Genomic DNA, 16,311 nt, shown 5'->3' with positions numbered 1-16,311 from the left:
TAGTTCCATTGTATTGGAAAGAGGGCAGACATCTCCACGACTGATACCTCAAACACACGCCAACTCTTGGAAAGAGGAAAGAGGAAAAATGTGTATTTTTGATTTTGGGGTGAGTCCCTTTAAGAATAAAGCTGGGAAACAAAAACAAAAGACAGACTTCTGCTCCACAACTATGTCTGTTTGTATCTGCTTATAAAAAAAAAAAATCCAAAAATGGAGCAGCAGATCTTCATCACCTCAGCAGGCGTTTATTCAACCACAATCACCATCAGCATCTCAAACCGTAGTGTTCGTCATTATCAGTCAGCTTGGAAACTAAACCAAATTACAAGCTTATGTCTCATTTCATGAAAAGTGCCTCCATCGACTCCAATCCAAAATCTAAAAAAAACACTTTCATTATTCACTTGCTAAATCTGCCGCCGACCCTCATCTTCCCCAAGACACCGTCTCACTCGGACACTCTTGCATGAAGCTGTTTAGCATGTTTCCTGACATGATAAAGTCATGAGTTCTGAGATGAACATCTTTCAGTTTCTTTGTCCCAGGCTCTCGTTCAACACTGTTGGTTTGGTTCAGTCCTGTCAGTGGGTGTCGTTATCGTCCTCAGTGGCGCCCTCTTTTGCTCTGTTAGAGTTTAGAGAACTGAATGAGGTTCCTGTTGATTTCCGCCACGTTCCTGCAACCTGGATCAGATAAATATTATAGTGTCTTTAGTACAGTGCTGTATATATTGCAGTACAAAGTATATTCAGTTTTTAGTGCCATGATGTCATATATCTCACCTGATAGAGCCATGGACAGACGGAACTCATCATTTAGGATTTGCAGCACCTCCCGCACTCCTTCCTCGCCCTGAAAAATCACACAGGACCCATGACACACAAAAGACAAAATACAATCTGTAATCCTGTAATCTATCTATATAATCAACATCAGTAAACATTATCTTAAGTTTTAAAAACTTTCATTTCATTTGTCAATTATTTACTTTTTTATCGCCGAAGACAGATAAAGACAAAACATACAGTGAATGCTGTTTCAATTGAGTTCAGATAGCAGAGGAGGTCCAAAAGTTGCAAACAGTGACACAGTTTTGCATCGCCAGACTTCTCTCCACAATGTTGTTTCAGCAATAGAGAAATTTCGGAAAGCACACATTATTATTAGCTATAGAGGGGAAAAAAAATGCTCTGGCTTGTTTGTATTTCTTTGAACCAATCACAATCGTCTCGGGTATTAAGCCCCCGATGCAGCGACCGTATCCTTGCAAAATGGTGTCAGGGCAAATTGTTTTGGTGGAATATTGACAAGTGGGAACCCTGCCTCTAAAATTGCTCCATAAAAAAGAATGCAACAAAAAGCGATAATAGTAATAGTAATTTGTTGATAATCAATCATCAAATACAGCCACATACACACACTAAAAGTATCTCACACTGGTCAGTGGCACTGTTTGTACCTTGTATGCAAGGCCCCACACTGCTGGACGACCAATGAAAACACACTTGGCTCCCAAGGCCAGCGATTTCAATACGTCACTTCCTGTCCTGATGCCTCCGTCCAGATAGACCTCGATCCTGCCCTGCACCGTGTCCACAATCTCCGACAGAGCGTCAATCTGTCAGCAGCAGAGGTGAGAACAAGGCCAACGTACAGTATTTTATAGGAGCAGAGCACAGGCTGGTACGTATGTTTCCAACTGGATTTTCATACTAAACTTCACACTTCAAATTGGATCCTGTTCAGGCGACTTTTCGCTTTCTTATTTTGAAATAGGACTGTCTAAGCACTTTTTTTGACATGACATTAAAGACAAAATGATCTTTAATATAACTAAATAAGTAAAATGTTCAGTAAGTACCGAAGCTGGGCCTCCGTCCAGCTGTCTCCCCCCGTGGTTTGACACAATGATGCCTTGGACGCCATGTTCCACAGCCAGCTCGGCGTCCTCCTTGGTCAGGATTCCCTTGATGATAATGGGCAGGCGGGTGATGGACTGCAGCCAGTACACGTCCTTCCAGCTAATGGATGGGTCCAAGGTGTTGGCCGGTATCCCGTATTCCTCTGGAGCTGCAGTCTCCTGCTTACAGTGCATGTGGTGCAACGGTTAGAAGTGTATAAATGTATTCTAAACTACTACTGCTTGTATTTTTATTGATAATGCCTAAACTATTTTAATGGGGTAGTTTTGACACTGCTGTTACATGACATGTTCTCACTCCCAACTTGTGAAATATGGCTGTTCGGTCAGTGGCCCTAAGCTTCAAACTATGATGAGTGAACCCCTCCAGTGTCAGGTTTGGGCATGTCAATGTCTGCTCAGTACATGCTATAGTGGTTTTCAAAATAAATGTACATGGTCTCATGAAACGTAGTTATTGCCACTAAAACTGCTTTAGGCTTTGGTAACAAAACTACTGCCAACAAGTTCCTGCTTGGCTCGAATATCTTAAATATGTTAAAACCAAAGTAAGTTACCTGGAACACTCCATCAAAGTTCTTGACCTTGAGGTGTGGTGGCAGCTTGAACTGGTTGCGAATGTCGTCGCGGCGCTTTCCGGTGTACGGGACATCGACAGTGAGGACCAGGGCCTTGTAGCCGAGCCCCTCCACACGATGCACAATCTGTTCGGACAGCTTGCGGTCCCGGTACACGTACAGCTGGAACCAGCGGTAACCGTTCGGTGCTGCTGCCACAATCTCCTCCACTGAGCAGGTGGAGTAAGTGCTGGTGATGTAACAGGTGTTTAGTGCCTCCGTGGCTGTGAGGCAGAAGTGGAGAAGTTATTACTGTGGTCATTGAAGATCAAAAGTAAATGTAGATCTGAGAAGTTCAATGTTGCAATGTCTGGGTACCCATGTGACTCTCAGGGTTGTAGAAACAGTGTTACTGGCTGTATTATTATTTTTAAAAAACACCAGTACAACTTTAATCCGGATTTACCTTAGTTTATCATTCACTAATGCTCTTGTCTATTTGTTTTTGTTTTGAATTTTTGAGTTATTCAGTCCTTATTTATTTTATTTTTTAAAATGTCATTCCTTTTTCTCTCTCTCTCTCTCTCTTTGTCTGGTGTTCTTTGGGAACTGTGTTATCTATGATGTGTTTCTCATTTCTTATAGGATATTTGAAACCTTATGCTCCCATCTAGTGTTGGCAATGTGTACTAACACTGTAACTGAATAAAAATCAAACCTGTCAGGAACTTTGAGCAACAGTCTCTTCTGATTAACTCTGTTTTATAAAGGGGTTATCAGACTTTATGTCACAGTCCTTACCTCGAGCTGTTGCCACTTCTCCTTCATGCCAGGCCAGGCAGTGAAAGGCAGTCGGAGCGATACCGACTGGAAAGCTGATTTCTGTCCCTTGCACTGTGGTCCTTGTGTCACTCACCGACACGTCCCGGAGGATACGAGGCCTCAGACGGATCCTGAGTGTGAAGCATAGATAATCATGTAAACAAAAAAAACAGATGTAACAGGGGAAGAAGAGGTTTACTCAGATAAATATGGCCAATCACAGCTATTGAAACAAATGTGACAATTTGGCAAAAAGGCATGTTCGGACCATCTAACGAAGCAGATGATCATTTTATAATATCAGCCATGTATTGAACAGTGATGCTCAAGTGGGGTTGTATAAGGTACTATTCATTGTACCATTTTAGCTTCCAAAAAACATTTATTTTAGTTTAAGTGTACGCTATATTTACAACATTTTCACCACTTTACCTTGCCATCAGACACTCCCTTCAAAGCCAAACTCCACTGAGAAAAACAGTGGTCTAACATCACTGAACACAGGAGCTGCTGGTCTATTGCTGCCTCAGTTAGTTTGTTAGTTTGGTGTTGAGAAAGGTTAGATCAGAGTCACCAAACTCCACAACAATTTAACAAACCATCTAGCTGAGGCAGCGGGAGACGAGCAGCACCCGTTTTTAGCAAGCTAAATGACTGTTTTAGTCACTGGAGTTTGGTGGCTTTAAGGAGAGCACATAATGGCTTCAGTTCTCTGTCGGCAAAGGTTGTCTGGTTGCACTTAAACTTTCTGATTTTTTTAAAGTTGCAGACATATGTTTTGCTGATGCCCAAGTCCACAGCGGGACATTGTTTAACCTCCATGTCGGCACTCCTGCATGCTTCTCAAAATTGGGGACATGCCAACTGCCATCTGCTGTGGGTGATACACTAACTATGGATCAATACCTCATACAACTCCACTTAAAAAATATCTGAACCATTCCTTTAAAGTGATCAATTCAATTCAAGAAGGCTTTATGGGCATGACTGTAGTTGGAAACTGAACATAACATTATTAATATGAATATCTCTGATAGGAGACAATTTTTTATTGTATTTTACAGTATGTATGGTTAAGTTGCTTGACCCTAATAGAAGCTTCACTTTAAATATCATTATTAGAAAATTATTAAAAAGGCAAATCTAGTATATACATCTTATGTATATGTATCTTTAGAGTAGTCTGTCATAACTCTGTAAAAAACGTCTAGCCAACATTTTACCGTTTTAAAAGGTATAACTATAAAATTTTATGTTATTTCAAGCTCATTTTTCCTCGTTCAGAGACTTTAACATAGAACCAAATTAATGTGTTTCGTAAGCATTGCAAAATCCTAAAATCCAGTTCTGTCACATGAAGCCGTTATCTTGAGAGAAATCCCTCTTGAGATGACATAACACTGTTTTTGGTGGACAAGTCATATTTCTCCAAATAAGCATAGAAAGAACATGCTGGGTTTTCCCAATGTGATGACTTAAGATCTTCTTTCCAAGAAACAACCCAACTTTTATCCCTGTAGGGGGAAATTCTCTAATCCGACCCCAAATGCACCAACAAACAAACCCTTGGAAACAGGCTTGTTGTAGCGAAAACATATATATGCAGACCCATAACAGTGAGGAGAAGCAGTCTATCAGTCTTTATGGAGACATTAGGAAAGCTGAGAGGAATGCACGAAGGACATGTTATGACAGTATAAAACAAATCATGACCTTGAATTTTTGTCCCATTGGTAATGCAACTTTCAAAACAGTTTCTTATTCACTGCAGGGAGGAACAAGGCAGCATCAGTATTCAGTAAAATATAACTGCCTGTTAGTGATTATAAGACATCGCAACCACACATTCTGTACACAGAAATCAATTACAGCCATCCAAAGTCCACAGAAGCTTTAATTTGTGGCCTTTTTAGAGGCTGTGCCCTCATAGGATTCTCAGTTTGAGCATTAAAATCATTCACACATACATTATGTCACATCCCAATGGGGCATTTTTGTATTATTCAGTGAATGAATTGAGCTAATTGAGTTTAGGTTTGTTTGTCTTGCTACAAATGTTGTCTGCAGTCATAAATGTCATGGTTACCATAGATTAAGGCTGTCATAGTTGATAATTAAAATGACAAAGAGTGTCTTTAAATAAAAAAAACTATCGAGATGGTTGAATTATGTGTTTGGGATGACCTTGAACGTCTGGGTAAACTTTATTTATCCCCCAATGTACCTTTTGTAAGCCAGTAGATTGTCGTCCCTGGTGCAGCATTCGTCCGCTCCGGCTGCGTAATAATCCCAGGTAGCCTTTGAGAGATGCTCTTTAGCATATTCCTCAAAGTCTGTCAGGCATACCATAGCCATCTCTGCACAGCGACCTCCCTCTCTGTGTGAGAAAAAAATGCATTAGTTATTTATTTGAGGCCTATTGACACTGATGATAAAACATGCAAAAAAAGGAAGGAGATAATTAAGGAGATAGATTTTAACATATGTGCTGACTATATGGATAATTCTTGACAAGAATATAAAACTACTGCACTCAAAATATCTCTTTAGTCAATGAAGAACACTGCTGGCTTTGTCAAGCATAATAAATTATCTTTCCAGTCACTCCTCATATCTTTATCCACCCAGCCATCTGGAAAATGCATTTGTTGCTTTGCATGTGAGACAAACAGCTACAGGCACCAACAACACTATCAAGTTCAAAATGAAAAAACGACTCAAAATTCAACAGTTTTCTGCTTAAAGACTTACCACAAATAAACGATCTGTCACAAACAAAATCCCCCACTCTCACACGACACAGCCTCCATGTAGGACTGAAGTTGCAACATCACCGCTCAAACTGAAACTGCCCCTCGTATCAGCAAATGCAGCCCAATCACGTCGTCAACAACTCACCAGTCAAGCTTCCACACTTTGACATCTGAGCAAGTAAAATGACTTTTTTAGATTTTCTATTTGGGTTTTTTTGAACAGATATGAGTCCGTGTGTCCACAGTGTTGCTTTTGTGTCAGTCAGAACCTAACTTTCATAGAGCCGCTATGAAAGCCACCGACAGTGTATGTGACCCGAGGGTGACCCTTGCTCTTATTGTGTTTACACAAGCTGGAAATGTGCTGATGGTGACTCCAACTATAGTGAGGACAAGAGGCGTCTGACACAGTGCTCTGTGGTCCAGATGGTACATACAGTAGTACATATGGGCACACACATTAGCATGCTGTGTACACAGGCTTACATGCTAACACACATGCACAGGGGATAATGATGTGATAACTTTTATTTTGCAGTCTTCAGTTTAAAATGATCAGTTTTTAAAAGCTGTTCAGAGAGAGTTCAGTGAGTTCAATCTGAATAGTGTCTGTAATACATAAACAAAATGTTAATCATTAAACACAGTTTTTGGTGAAACTGCTGCAAAACATTTACTTAAGACTACTTATGCCTAAGTGTTCAGATCCTTCATGCAATGCCACAGTGTAGAAATTTGTAATTATAAATAAAAGAGTGAGGTGCATCATACTTATATTCAGATTTTTGGAAGTAAAGTCATTACCAAAGATGTCAAATAAATGTTGGAGTCCAAAGTCCCATGTATTATGCAGTGAAGTACCACAGATTAAATATAAATGAGCATAAAATGGTAATTAAATGCAGTTTAAATAAATCAAAGTTTTACTTGAGTACAATACTTAAATTAACTTTACTTGATTTACTATGGACAACTGGTGCACAGATGTGCCATATGTTTTTTGTTTGTTTGTTTGTTGGGTTTTTTTTTTAGGAATTTTTGTGCCCTGGGATGCAGATGTAAATGGATTACTGAATGGGCGCACAGGCCCTCTCTTGCAAAATGTCATTCTCATTAACAAGAACCGACCTGGATGAGATTAAAAATGACCATAAAGGGATGCAAAGGAACTGCAAAAAAATGCACAATGACTACAAAAATGGGAAAACAACCACAAAGAAACACAAAACGTCTTTAGAAAGACACACAACGACCACAAGGAGGCACAAAATGACTATAAAGCGACACAAAACGACCAAGAATGACACAAAATTACCTGAAAGAGACCCAAACTAAGACAAAAAAGACACAAACAACCACAAGGAGACACAAAATGACAACAAAAAGCTGCATTATGACAACAAAGAGATGCACCACCTCTGTCTGTGTGTCTTGTTCCTATGTAGGAGAGGTGGTGGGGCCTTCTGTATGTCTCTGCCCAGGGGCCTGTTGTCTCATAATCCTCCCATGGTTGGCGTCCATTCATGTCACATAAAGCTCATTAAACTGCACCTTTGGTAAACTACAGTTCAGACAATGCGGAAACCTGGAGCCACATCGGTTTCTTATGGTGCATTCAGATGTCTTCACAAGTATTTAATCCTTCAGATCACCAGGAAATTGATTTCCTTTCTTTTGAAAACGTGGGGAAAATGGGCAATCTTGCCAAAAAATATTCCACAAATTGCAAGAAATTAATAAATTTGGACAATGATTCTAAAAAAAACAAGGAAAAAATGTTCAAAACTAATCTTCATGTATTATATTTAAAATTATTTTACAGAATTACAATAATTTTTATACACATTTTATTCAGATCGTTTTAGGTTGTTTGGTTTTGTTACTGTTTCTTTGTTGTTGTTTCTTCACATTTTCAGACAATTTTCCTGTACTTTTTACATTGTTTGCTATTTTTTGTGTTATTTCTTCTAAAGTCTATACTTGCCTTTTTCCATTGTTTTTGAAAGAAATAAAGTTAATTTGCACAGGTTTAAAAGGGAAAATGATGTCAGGTGTTGTTTTGTTTTTTTCATTCACGCTACCGTTGGCTGTTCGGCTAACTACCGAGGGGGGCGCTACGCATCAGCGGGGTGGAGACACTATCCCACCGGGGAGCACATTTCGATGTAACACCTGCTACAGGTGACTAACTCGAGCTAACCGTTAATTCAAGCTAAGGTAGGCTGTTATATTTTCGCATTTGGGAGACACAACAAGGCTGTTTCGGCGGTGAAAAACGGCTTTTAGTTTATCAGAAGTGCTCATACTAGTTAACTTTTAATGGGAGGAAGGGAGACGGCGTAAGAAAGGCACCGTTAACTTGACGTTATTGAACTTTTAGTGAACAAATTCGCGATATTGAGTGACACTTGAAACCTTCAGGTGAGACAGATTTTACTGGAGCACTACTTAAACTTTTTTTTAGCCACTTAACAGTTATAAATATAGTGTTGAAGTGCGAAATTAATCGCACATTTAAGCTAGCTAATGTTAGCTAACCGTTAACTAAAGGACAACGTCCATTTTTTTGTCTGTTGCCTAGCAACCCATTCCCTCGATTTCACTACCTGCTAACGCCTGTTTAGTGTCCTGTACTCAACAGGGAGAAAATATCACCTCACAAATTATATTCAATGAAATGTAATTATTTATATATCAATACAGTATGTACTATTCATTTTCACAGTATTGTGTTTTGACAGAAGAAGAAATTGATGAACTTTACTGTTTTATACCAACAGAACCTCAACTGACGTCAGTGCACCTGCGACTTTGGACAGGTATAACTGCCAACGATAAGAAAATAATAAAAAGTAAGTAAAATACTCGTTGTGTTTGTTTTCTGAGATGTAACTGGGGCTGTCTTATGTTATCACAGTGCAAATTTCATTTGAAGAGAAATAGTAGCTCCTAATGAACAATTATGTCACTTTGAACAATCAAATTAGCAACAATATAAATGTTTTAGTTCTATTAATTACACTCTAAAAATTTATTCAAGGGACCTATCACCACCACCTAATTAAATGGTTGGGAGCAGGATAAAAATTAAGTCGCAAACATTATTTATTATTATTGTATTATGGTGTTGAAGTGTTTCTAATTACGTCAGCCTAATACTATGTGTGACGTAATTTCTGCCTCAACTGATTTAAAACAACATTTAAGTTATAGTAACATAATGAAATTAGTTTGATAATTTAACTTTTCCCCACCTAAAGTTCAGGATTTCAAGTCCTTAACATGCCGGGACAAATTCAGATGTTGTTCAAATGTGTTAGGGACCTGCAAGCCAAACAACTCTGACACAGAGGACATTTTCTTAGCTTAAAACTTGTATTTATGCTATAAATTATTAGGCAAGCGCTACTTAAAAATACATTTCCCTAACTCAATGTCACACATTCGTTGCAATAATTAGAAGTTGCCATAACTCAAAAAGAGTGATGCAAACCATTGGGCTAATTTCTTTTTGTTGAGCCACATCATTTGTTTTTAGAGTGAAGATTTCTTTTCTAAATTTTCTAGTTTAAACATGCGAAGAACACAAATAAAATTAGAAACAGAAATGTTATTATAGTCTTAGCACGTTGTAGAGGCCATATCAAGTCCAAACTAACTAAATATGCTACATGCATATACTGAGGTCATTTATTGAAATAAAGCAGCGTTTAGATGTAATAAATAAAACAACTTTTGGGGGAAAATATCCTCATTGACGAATATAATCTCTTAAAGACCCTCAGTGTGATGTGGACTTCCCAAAATCTTAGGTAACTATTGTGCTTAAAACTGACAGAACATCAGTCAAGGACAGATATTTGCTGATCCACCTTCTTAAATATGAGAATTTTCTGATTTAATCTGCTTGATATCATCAGTGTAAATGTTAAATTTTTGGGTTTTTTAAGGGTGTCATCTCATGTTTCGATTGACATTTTTTTAATAATAAAAAAAGACTAATTGCTAATGAAAATGAATATATTACTGTTCTGGAAACTGAAGAGGCACTTTCCTCCTTTTGACTCCTGTATAATGGAAAGTATAACACCGTTTCTACCTGTAGTCAAATGCCTACCCTAAAAAAAAAAAAGGCGGGGGTTTGGGTTTACACTAAGCAGATATTTCTTGAGGAAGCACCTCGTTGAATGCACAAGTGACTTAAAAACAACTTACATTGCAACAGGCTGCTGGAACAGTTGCTTCACAACATGACGACACAGTACAGGTGCAAACCTCTTCTACTCACTGACAGTCATTTGTGTTGTTGATCTCATATCTGCTAAGGGTCTATAAAATGATTTTTTATATTTATGGTGTAATTTCAGGGTTTAAAATAATTCAGTTCAATTAAAAATAGTAAACACACCATCTCAAGGATAATTGAAATTTTGTTTTTTAAACTTTGTTTAAAAAATGACCAATAAATCTGCCTTCTACCTTCTAAATAATATTTGTGTTTACTCTTAGTCCTTAACAAAGGTATGGAAAAGTTGACAGAATATCCTTTTGATTTGGTCTAAGATTGTTTTTTGCTTTTTGCCTTTTCTTCAAAGAAGACAGCTTAAGTGTGAAATGGGGAGAGAGAGGAGATGACATGCAGCAAAGTGTGACAGGTCGAGGTCAAAACCTGTGGCCGCAGTTTCAAGGACACAACCTCTGTACACTGGGTGCCCGCTCTAACAGGTAAGCTACTGGTCGCCCCTTGTTTCAAATAATTATAACATGAACTAAAAAGTTCCTTTTTAAAACAAAGAAAAAAAAAAGAAAAAAAAGGATATTATTTATGTATTATATTTGAATTCACTTCAATAAGGTTTATCTAATAAGTTTCAATAAATTTTGTGTATTTCAAATATACTGATCAATACTTTTGAAATACACAGAATTTCTCAACAATAGTTGAACAAACTTAATTTAAAGTAAATTAGGTAAATTCTATCACCTATAATTATTACATACATTCTCATAGCCTGTTCATCTGTTCATTTTTATTTGAGTTAGTTACATTAATGATATTTTTTGGTTGATGTTCGAATGGCTTGACTTGAAAGGACAGAAGTTTTATATGTAATTGATACATGCAAACCTGACAACCAAATCATTTCTTTGAGTGTGTGAACAGTGAGGAGGCAGTGGTTTTCTGTTGTGTTTCCCTCTATAAAGTTTACTCACCGATAACAAATGTTCATTCTCTTTTAGCTGAACTTCTCCTCTCTTGAATAACACATAACCTGTAAACAGTCCACAAACAGAACAGAAAGCACAGGGGTTACCATGACTGCCACTGACAATACTCATACTTCGACTACTACCACTTCCACTTATACTGACGTGACTGCTACTGCCACAAATCCTGTGTCGTAACATAGTGATACCAATGCTACCACAATAACAGTATTGTTGCTATGGATATTGATGACTGCAACAAGTATTACCACTACTACTGGTAGTACCTATAATACTACCACCAGTTTGTAAATATGAAAAGCAGCAACCCTGCTTGTATAAATTCAGCTATTAGATTCTGGTGTATATGTGTGTGATGTTGTTTGCGACATACGTCTATGTGCGTGTGTTTGTTATTCAGCATATGTGGAAATGTAAGTGCACATTTAACTGTAATTTCTAATACTAGTATAACTAGCATAACTAACTTTTACAGATATAACAATTATGGTTAAAGTGGAGAAAGACAGGCTCATACATAGCCTGTACAATGTAAGAAAAACAATGTGTTTTTGAACATTAAAGCACATAAACATTTGTTCTAGTACAAACACAAAATTTAAGTATATACCTGAAAATGAACATAATGTAGGACATTTTATTCAAATTATACTTGGAGCAGAGGTTTTTTTTAGTTTTAGTTTTATTTGGTTATTTTTTGTTTTCAGTTCAGTTTAGTTTCGGTTAGTTTCCAGCGTGGCATTGCTCATGTCAGTTAATTGTTTTTGTCATAACAATAAAAAAAAACAAAACATATGTTTTTAGTAGTTTCAATATTACCTTTAGTTTTCGTAATATTTAAGGTATTTGTTATTGGAAAGATTTAAGAATTCCACAGGGAATTAAAATGCAAACACATCACTTTATGAAGGCAGTTTACTCACAGCAAGATATCCCAATCTCATTAAAAAGGCGTACCTCCTGACCAAAAGGACAAAGACTAAAGACATGTCCTGAATATTTTTATTTCATTTTAGTTAGTTTTGTAACTACGCAATGTCACTTCATTTAGTTGTTTTTTTCCCCTAAAGTCTACTATTTATTTATATTTCTGTTAACTAAAATGTTTTTCCACGCCTAGTTGTAGCTTTTAGTTTAGTTTTAGTTAACTGCAATAACCTTTACTTGGACATTTGTATTTGTTTCTTTTTATATTGAGCAAAGAATCCTTATATAAGACAAAGTATACGCCTCCTGTCATGCTATAAAGCCTCTCTAGTATAAAAACTACAGTACAAACTTTCAACTGTGAACACTTGAGGGCAGTGCAATACTGAGTGAAAGTCCATTCTCAAAGCTCCATTCAGTATGTGTAAAGCAGGTAAACACAAGCAGACTTTCATTTATTGCGTGTGTGAGTAATGCACAATACACACTGACTGTAGAAAAATGACCTCTGATGTCACAACTGTTACTCTAGGAAACACAGTGTTACACTATACAGTACAACCCTCTACATACCAGATTTTTTAGGGTTATGAAAGGTAAAAAAAAAAATAATAATAATTTTGAGCGTATTTACATTTTTTAAAAAAATACTTGCTAGATAAGGCTCATAAAAGACATAGATAAAGTTATGATTATTAAAACATTGTGTTAAAAATTATTATCATATATATATATATAATATATATATATATATATTTAAATATACTACATGTTCTAATATTTTGGTGGTTCTGCTATGTTTTATTAGTTTTCTTACCAGAATATATTTTTTATTATTTTCTTTAGGTTTATTTTCCTCACTGTGGCTGGCTGTGTGTGATGAATGTGAGCCTCTGTCCTGTGTAGGCTGTGAAAGGTGTCGGTCATTGAGACCCGCTGAATGGCTGCTGAGAGCACATTGTCCAGGTGAATTTCTAGAATACCTGGTGTATGGTATTTAGCGAGCAAAGCTAAACAAGGTGAAGATTTAAAAAGCCTCTGTTACAGATTGTTCTGTTTTTAGTGACACTGGTTAGGAGTGCTGCTCATCCCCAGGATACAAACATAACCTGACAGCTTTTACACCTGTTATTCATTTATCTGGTGTAAAAACAGATAATTTATCTGGTGTTAACAATTTAAAATTGAATTCAATTAGAAAAAAAAAAACAGTGAATAAATCCAGTTACAGAAGTTGATGAAATCAGTGTCTTACCTTTACCTGAGCTTCTTGGCAGGCCCACAGTACTTGATGGTTCCCCTCTCATATGACAGGGTCGTGTCAGAGGGCAGTCCAGCCCCCCCCCCCAAAACCCCTAGCCCACCCCCCATACCCCTCCCTCCAACCCACCCGTCTCCCCCCTCCTCACTTTGTGATGCTCCGCCCACTGTGGCTCAACACCAGCTAAGCCTCTCGTCAGCACTGATCCCCGGCCTCTCTGTGCGCCAAAAAAACACCAAAAGCTCGCCCAGGTCAACTGTTTGTAGGAGCAAAAAAAACTTCCTGTCATCCTCCTGTCCCTTACACCTTCATTCTCTACTTTGCTTCATCTTTCCTCTTTATTTTTTTCTCCCTCCTTGTTCTCCTCATCCTTCCTTCCTTTTTTTGATACTTGTTTCCTCCATTTTTCTTTTCTGCTTAAATTCTCTTCTGCTTTCTTCCTGTCACTCTCTTCTTCCCCCTCGTTTCCTTTTCTACCAAACTTTCAGCCCCTTCTCTCTGTGTTTTAAATTTCATTTAAATTTCCTGAATGTCTAATGTTGTTTTCATTTGTTCGTCTAAGAAAGTTGATCAGTGTCAGAGTGTTTTTATGTGTGTTTGTCTTTGACAAATGATTGTGCCAAACTTACATTCTTGACCCCTTCCTAGCTAATAGTTAATCTTGAGTGCACAACTAAAAACAAGCTAAATAAACACTAGCTTTTTATTTTGATAGCTCATTAAATGCTTTTCTTTGAGGCCAGAGGTGTGGACTCGAGTCACTCGACTTAGACCTTGAGTCACAAATTTGAAGACTTTAGACTCACCAAAATAAAAAAGACTTGCAACTCTTGGCCTTCATGACTCGTGTCTTCACTTGGACTTTAGCCTTTTGACTTGAAAAAACTAATTCTTTCCCCCAAGTCTATTGTTACGAGCAAGTTTTAGACCTTTCCCAATATTAGATGAGTTAAATACAACAAGACAGAAACATACAAAAACAGTATGTGGTGGTACACGTTAATAATGTGATATACCACAGTGTTAAAAGTATGCATTTTAATTAGGAATGATATTGTAGTACAAGTTAAAGCTTGCAGACATATTAAAACTAATATAAAGTACAGATATTATTACTTCGTTACATTATGGTAAAAGTAAAATGTCAACATTACTGCAGTTCACACTTGTTTTAAAAACCTGTTTTAACAATAAACACACATTTTAGAAAGTGTTTGTGATTTTTGTAAATTTGTAAATTTCATTGCATTTGTTGAGGGGGACATTATGACTTTTTTAGGTCTCTAAACTAAAGCTAAGGACTTGGGACTTGCCTGTCATGACTTTGGACTTGATTGCAAAGACTTGAGATTTAGTTATGACTTGCTAAACAATGACTTGGTCTCACCTCTGCTTAGAGCTCTTCAAGTAAAAATGCCTGACATTTGCATTTTAATCTCAGATCACTATATGAAAGAGTCTGACAGTAATCGACTCGATCCGACTCCGATCAAATATATGCACAAAGCAGAGAGAAACACAAACAAAAAGCTTGTGAGGAGCCGCGGCTCTTTCTGCAAATGTCAAACTTGTCAAGTGGAGTGTGGACTTTGACAGGTGTTTTGAGAGTCTTTACATATAAATCACAGATGTCCCAACCTTTGATATCATGAGCTTGTTATGTTAGGGTCCCCACCCGTAAGTGATGGATCGATGGCAGGATGTGAGGGAACACGGTATGAATGCCACAGTGTCTCAGCTCGCCGCGAATGAAACAAAACGCCTCGAGAAGTTGTTCAAGCATTTTAAAACAGCATTGGGGTTCAGTGATGTTAAATTAGATTCTCTCGCTCTTATTTCATTACGGCTTTTGAATTGAATTTACTCTTTGTAAATGTAATATCTTCGGTAACAAAACCTGGCTTCTTGAGAGACGTGCGTCTTTCCGTGTGTGTCTGAATTTATGTGTTTTATTTTGGCTTTGACACAAAAGGCTGTGAAGGTGGAGCCAAAGGCTAAATCTGATGAGTTGGACCTCCACGGGGAGGTGTGGGTGTTACCTGCACTGAGAGGAGGTGCAAATTGTGTTAATCCACAGCTGGCCTCGATGCCTAATACCGCGGAGTTAGATCTGGCTCCAGGGCGGCCGTACTGGAGGTACTGGACGTTCAGCTGAGTGGAAAACCTCTTCCACATGCTGGTTGAGGCTCTGCCCCGAGGCTGCGGCCCAGCACGCCGCGGCACATGTGGGTTGAATTGTCAAGGTGTTATCATGCCCTGGCGAGGCTCTCAGCTCCTCCACCTCTGTCTCTCCCAGGTTTATTATCAGACTAAATACAGCAGAGCCCACGGACACGGGCCGCAAATTCATGCAGCCTTTCATTTGATTCTTTCACTCTAACCTGACGGCTGTCCATCATGGCTTTAACTTTTCACACACACACAAGAGAATGTGAAGTTTTATTCATGTATTTATTTCTTTTTTAGCTGGAAAAATAGCAAAGTTAATGTTTACGTCATTACCTGCTGTGGACTTGACTCAATAAAAAGCTGTTTCAGCAGATTTCCCACACGTTAGGACAAAGGAGCAATAAGACAAACAGCCAACAGCAAAAATAAAACCTCTCTGTTCTTAGACCATCGATTATCTGAACTGATAGTCTGAGGTTTGAAAGTGTGCTTGTGTTTGTTTGTAAAACCTTCTTAGACAATTTTGTGATTATGAAGACTAGGGCTGGCACAATATCAGATTTTAATTATAAGATTATTGTGGCCAAAAGCAATAATGAGTGGGGGAGGGGGACAAGCCGCAAATGAAAAAAACAAAGAACAAAACTGAAATGAACTGAATTTAAGAGG

At 37.8% G+C, this 16,311-nt stretch overlaps 1 protein-coding gene across 3 annotated transcripts; it reads right to left on the bottom strand.

Annotated features, from left to right (window-relative positions):
- Positions 1–222: 222 nt before the first annotated feature.
- hao2 (hydroxyacid oxidase 2 (long chain)) lies at positions 223–13,512 on the bottom strand. 3 transcript variants are annotated; one of them, XM_042494923.1, is made up of 9 exons: positions 13,468–13,512; positions 11,271–11,329; positions 5,528–5,680; positions 3,283–3,434; positions 2,482–2,765; positions 1,865–2,086; positions 1,463–1,621; positions 786–855; positions 223–686 (listed from the first exon to the last, which is right to left on the bottom strand). In XM_042494923.1, the coding sequence occupies exons 2-9, from the start codon at positions 11,285–11,287 to the stop codon at positions 631–633; spliced, it is 1,113 nt and encodes a 370-aa protein (XP_042350857.1). In that variant the 5' UTR covers positions 11,288–11,329; positions 13,468–13,512; the 3' UTR covers positions 223–630. The 3 variants fall into 3 exon arrangements, with proteins under 3 accessions (XP_042350857.1, XP_042350858.1, XP_042350859.1); XM_042494924.1 differs by having other exon boundaries at positions 225–686; positions 1,865–2,083; XM_042494925.1 differs by lacking the exons at positions 11,271–11,329; positions 13,468–13,512 and adding an exon at positions 6,055–6,304 and having other exon boundaries at positions 225–686.
- Positions 13,513–16,311: the final 2,799 nt, after the last annotated feature.

The sequence above is a fragment of the Plectropomus leopardus genome, chromosome 10, assembly GCF_008729295.1.
Source record: "Plectropomus leopardus isolate mb chromosome 10, YSFRI_Pleo_2.0, whole genome shotgun sequence".
NCBI lineage: Eukaryota > Metazoa > Chordata > Actinopteri > Perciformes > Serranidae > Plectropomus > Plectropomus leopardus.
Note: the sequence above shows the minus strand (reverse complement) of the source record. Positions and strands in the feature narration are given on the sequence as shown.

Bases quoted from the DNA above. Each gene is read 5' to 3' on its own strand.
- hao2 (XM_042494923.1), bottom strand. The intron at 1,622-1,864 runs GTACTTACTGAA...TGCTGCTGACAG, and splicing joins TGGACGGAGGCCCAGCTTCG to ATTGACGCTCTGTCGGAGAT. The intron at 856-1,462 runs GTACAAACAGTG...GTGATTTTTCAG, and splicing joins TGTGGGGCCTTGCATACAAG to GGCGAGGAAGGAGTGCGGGA.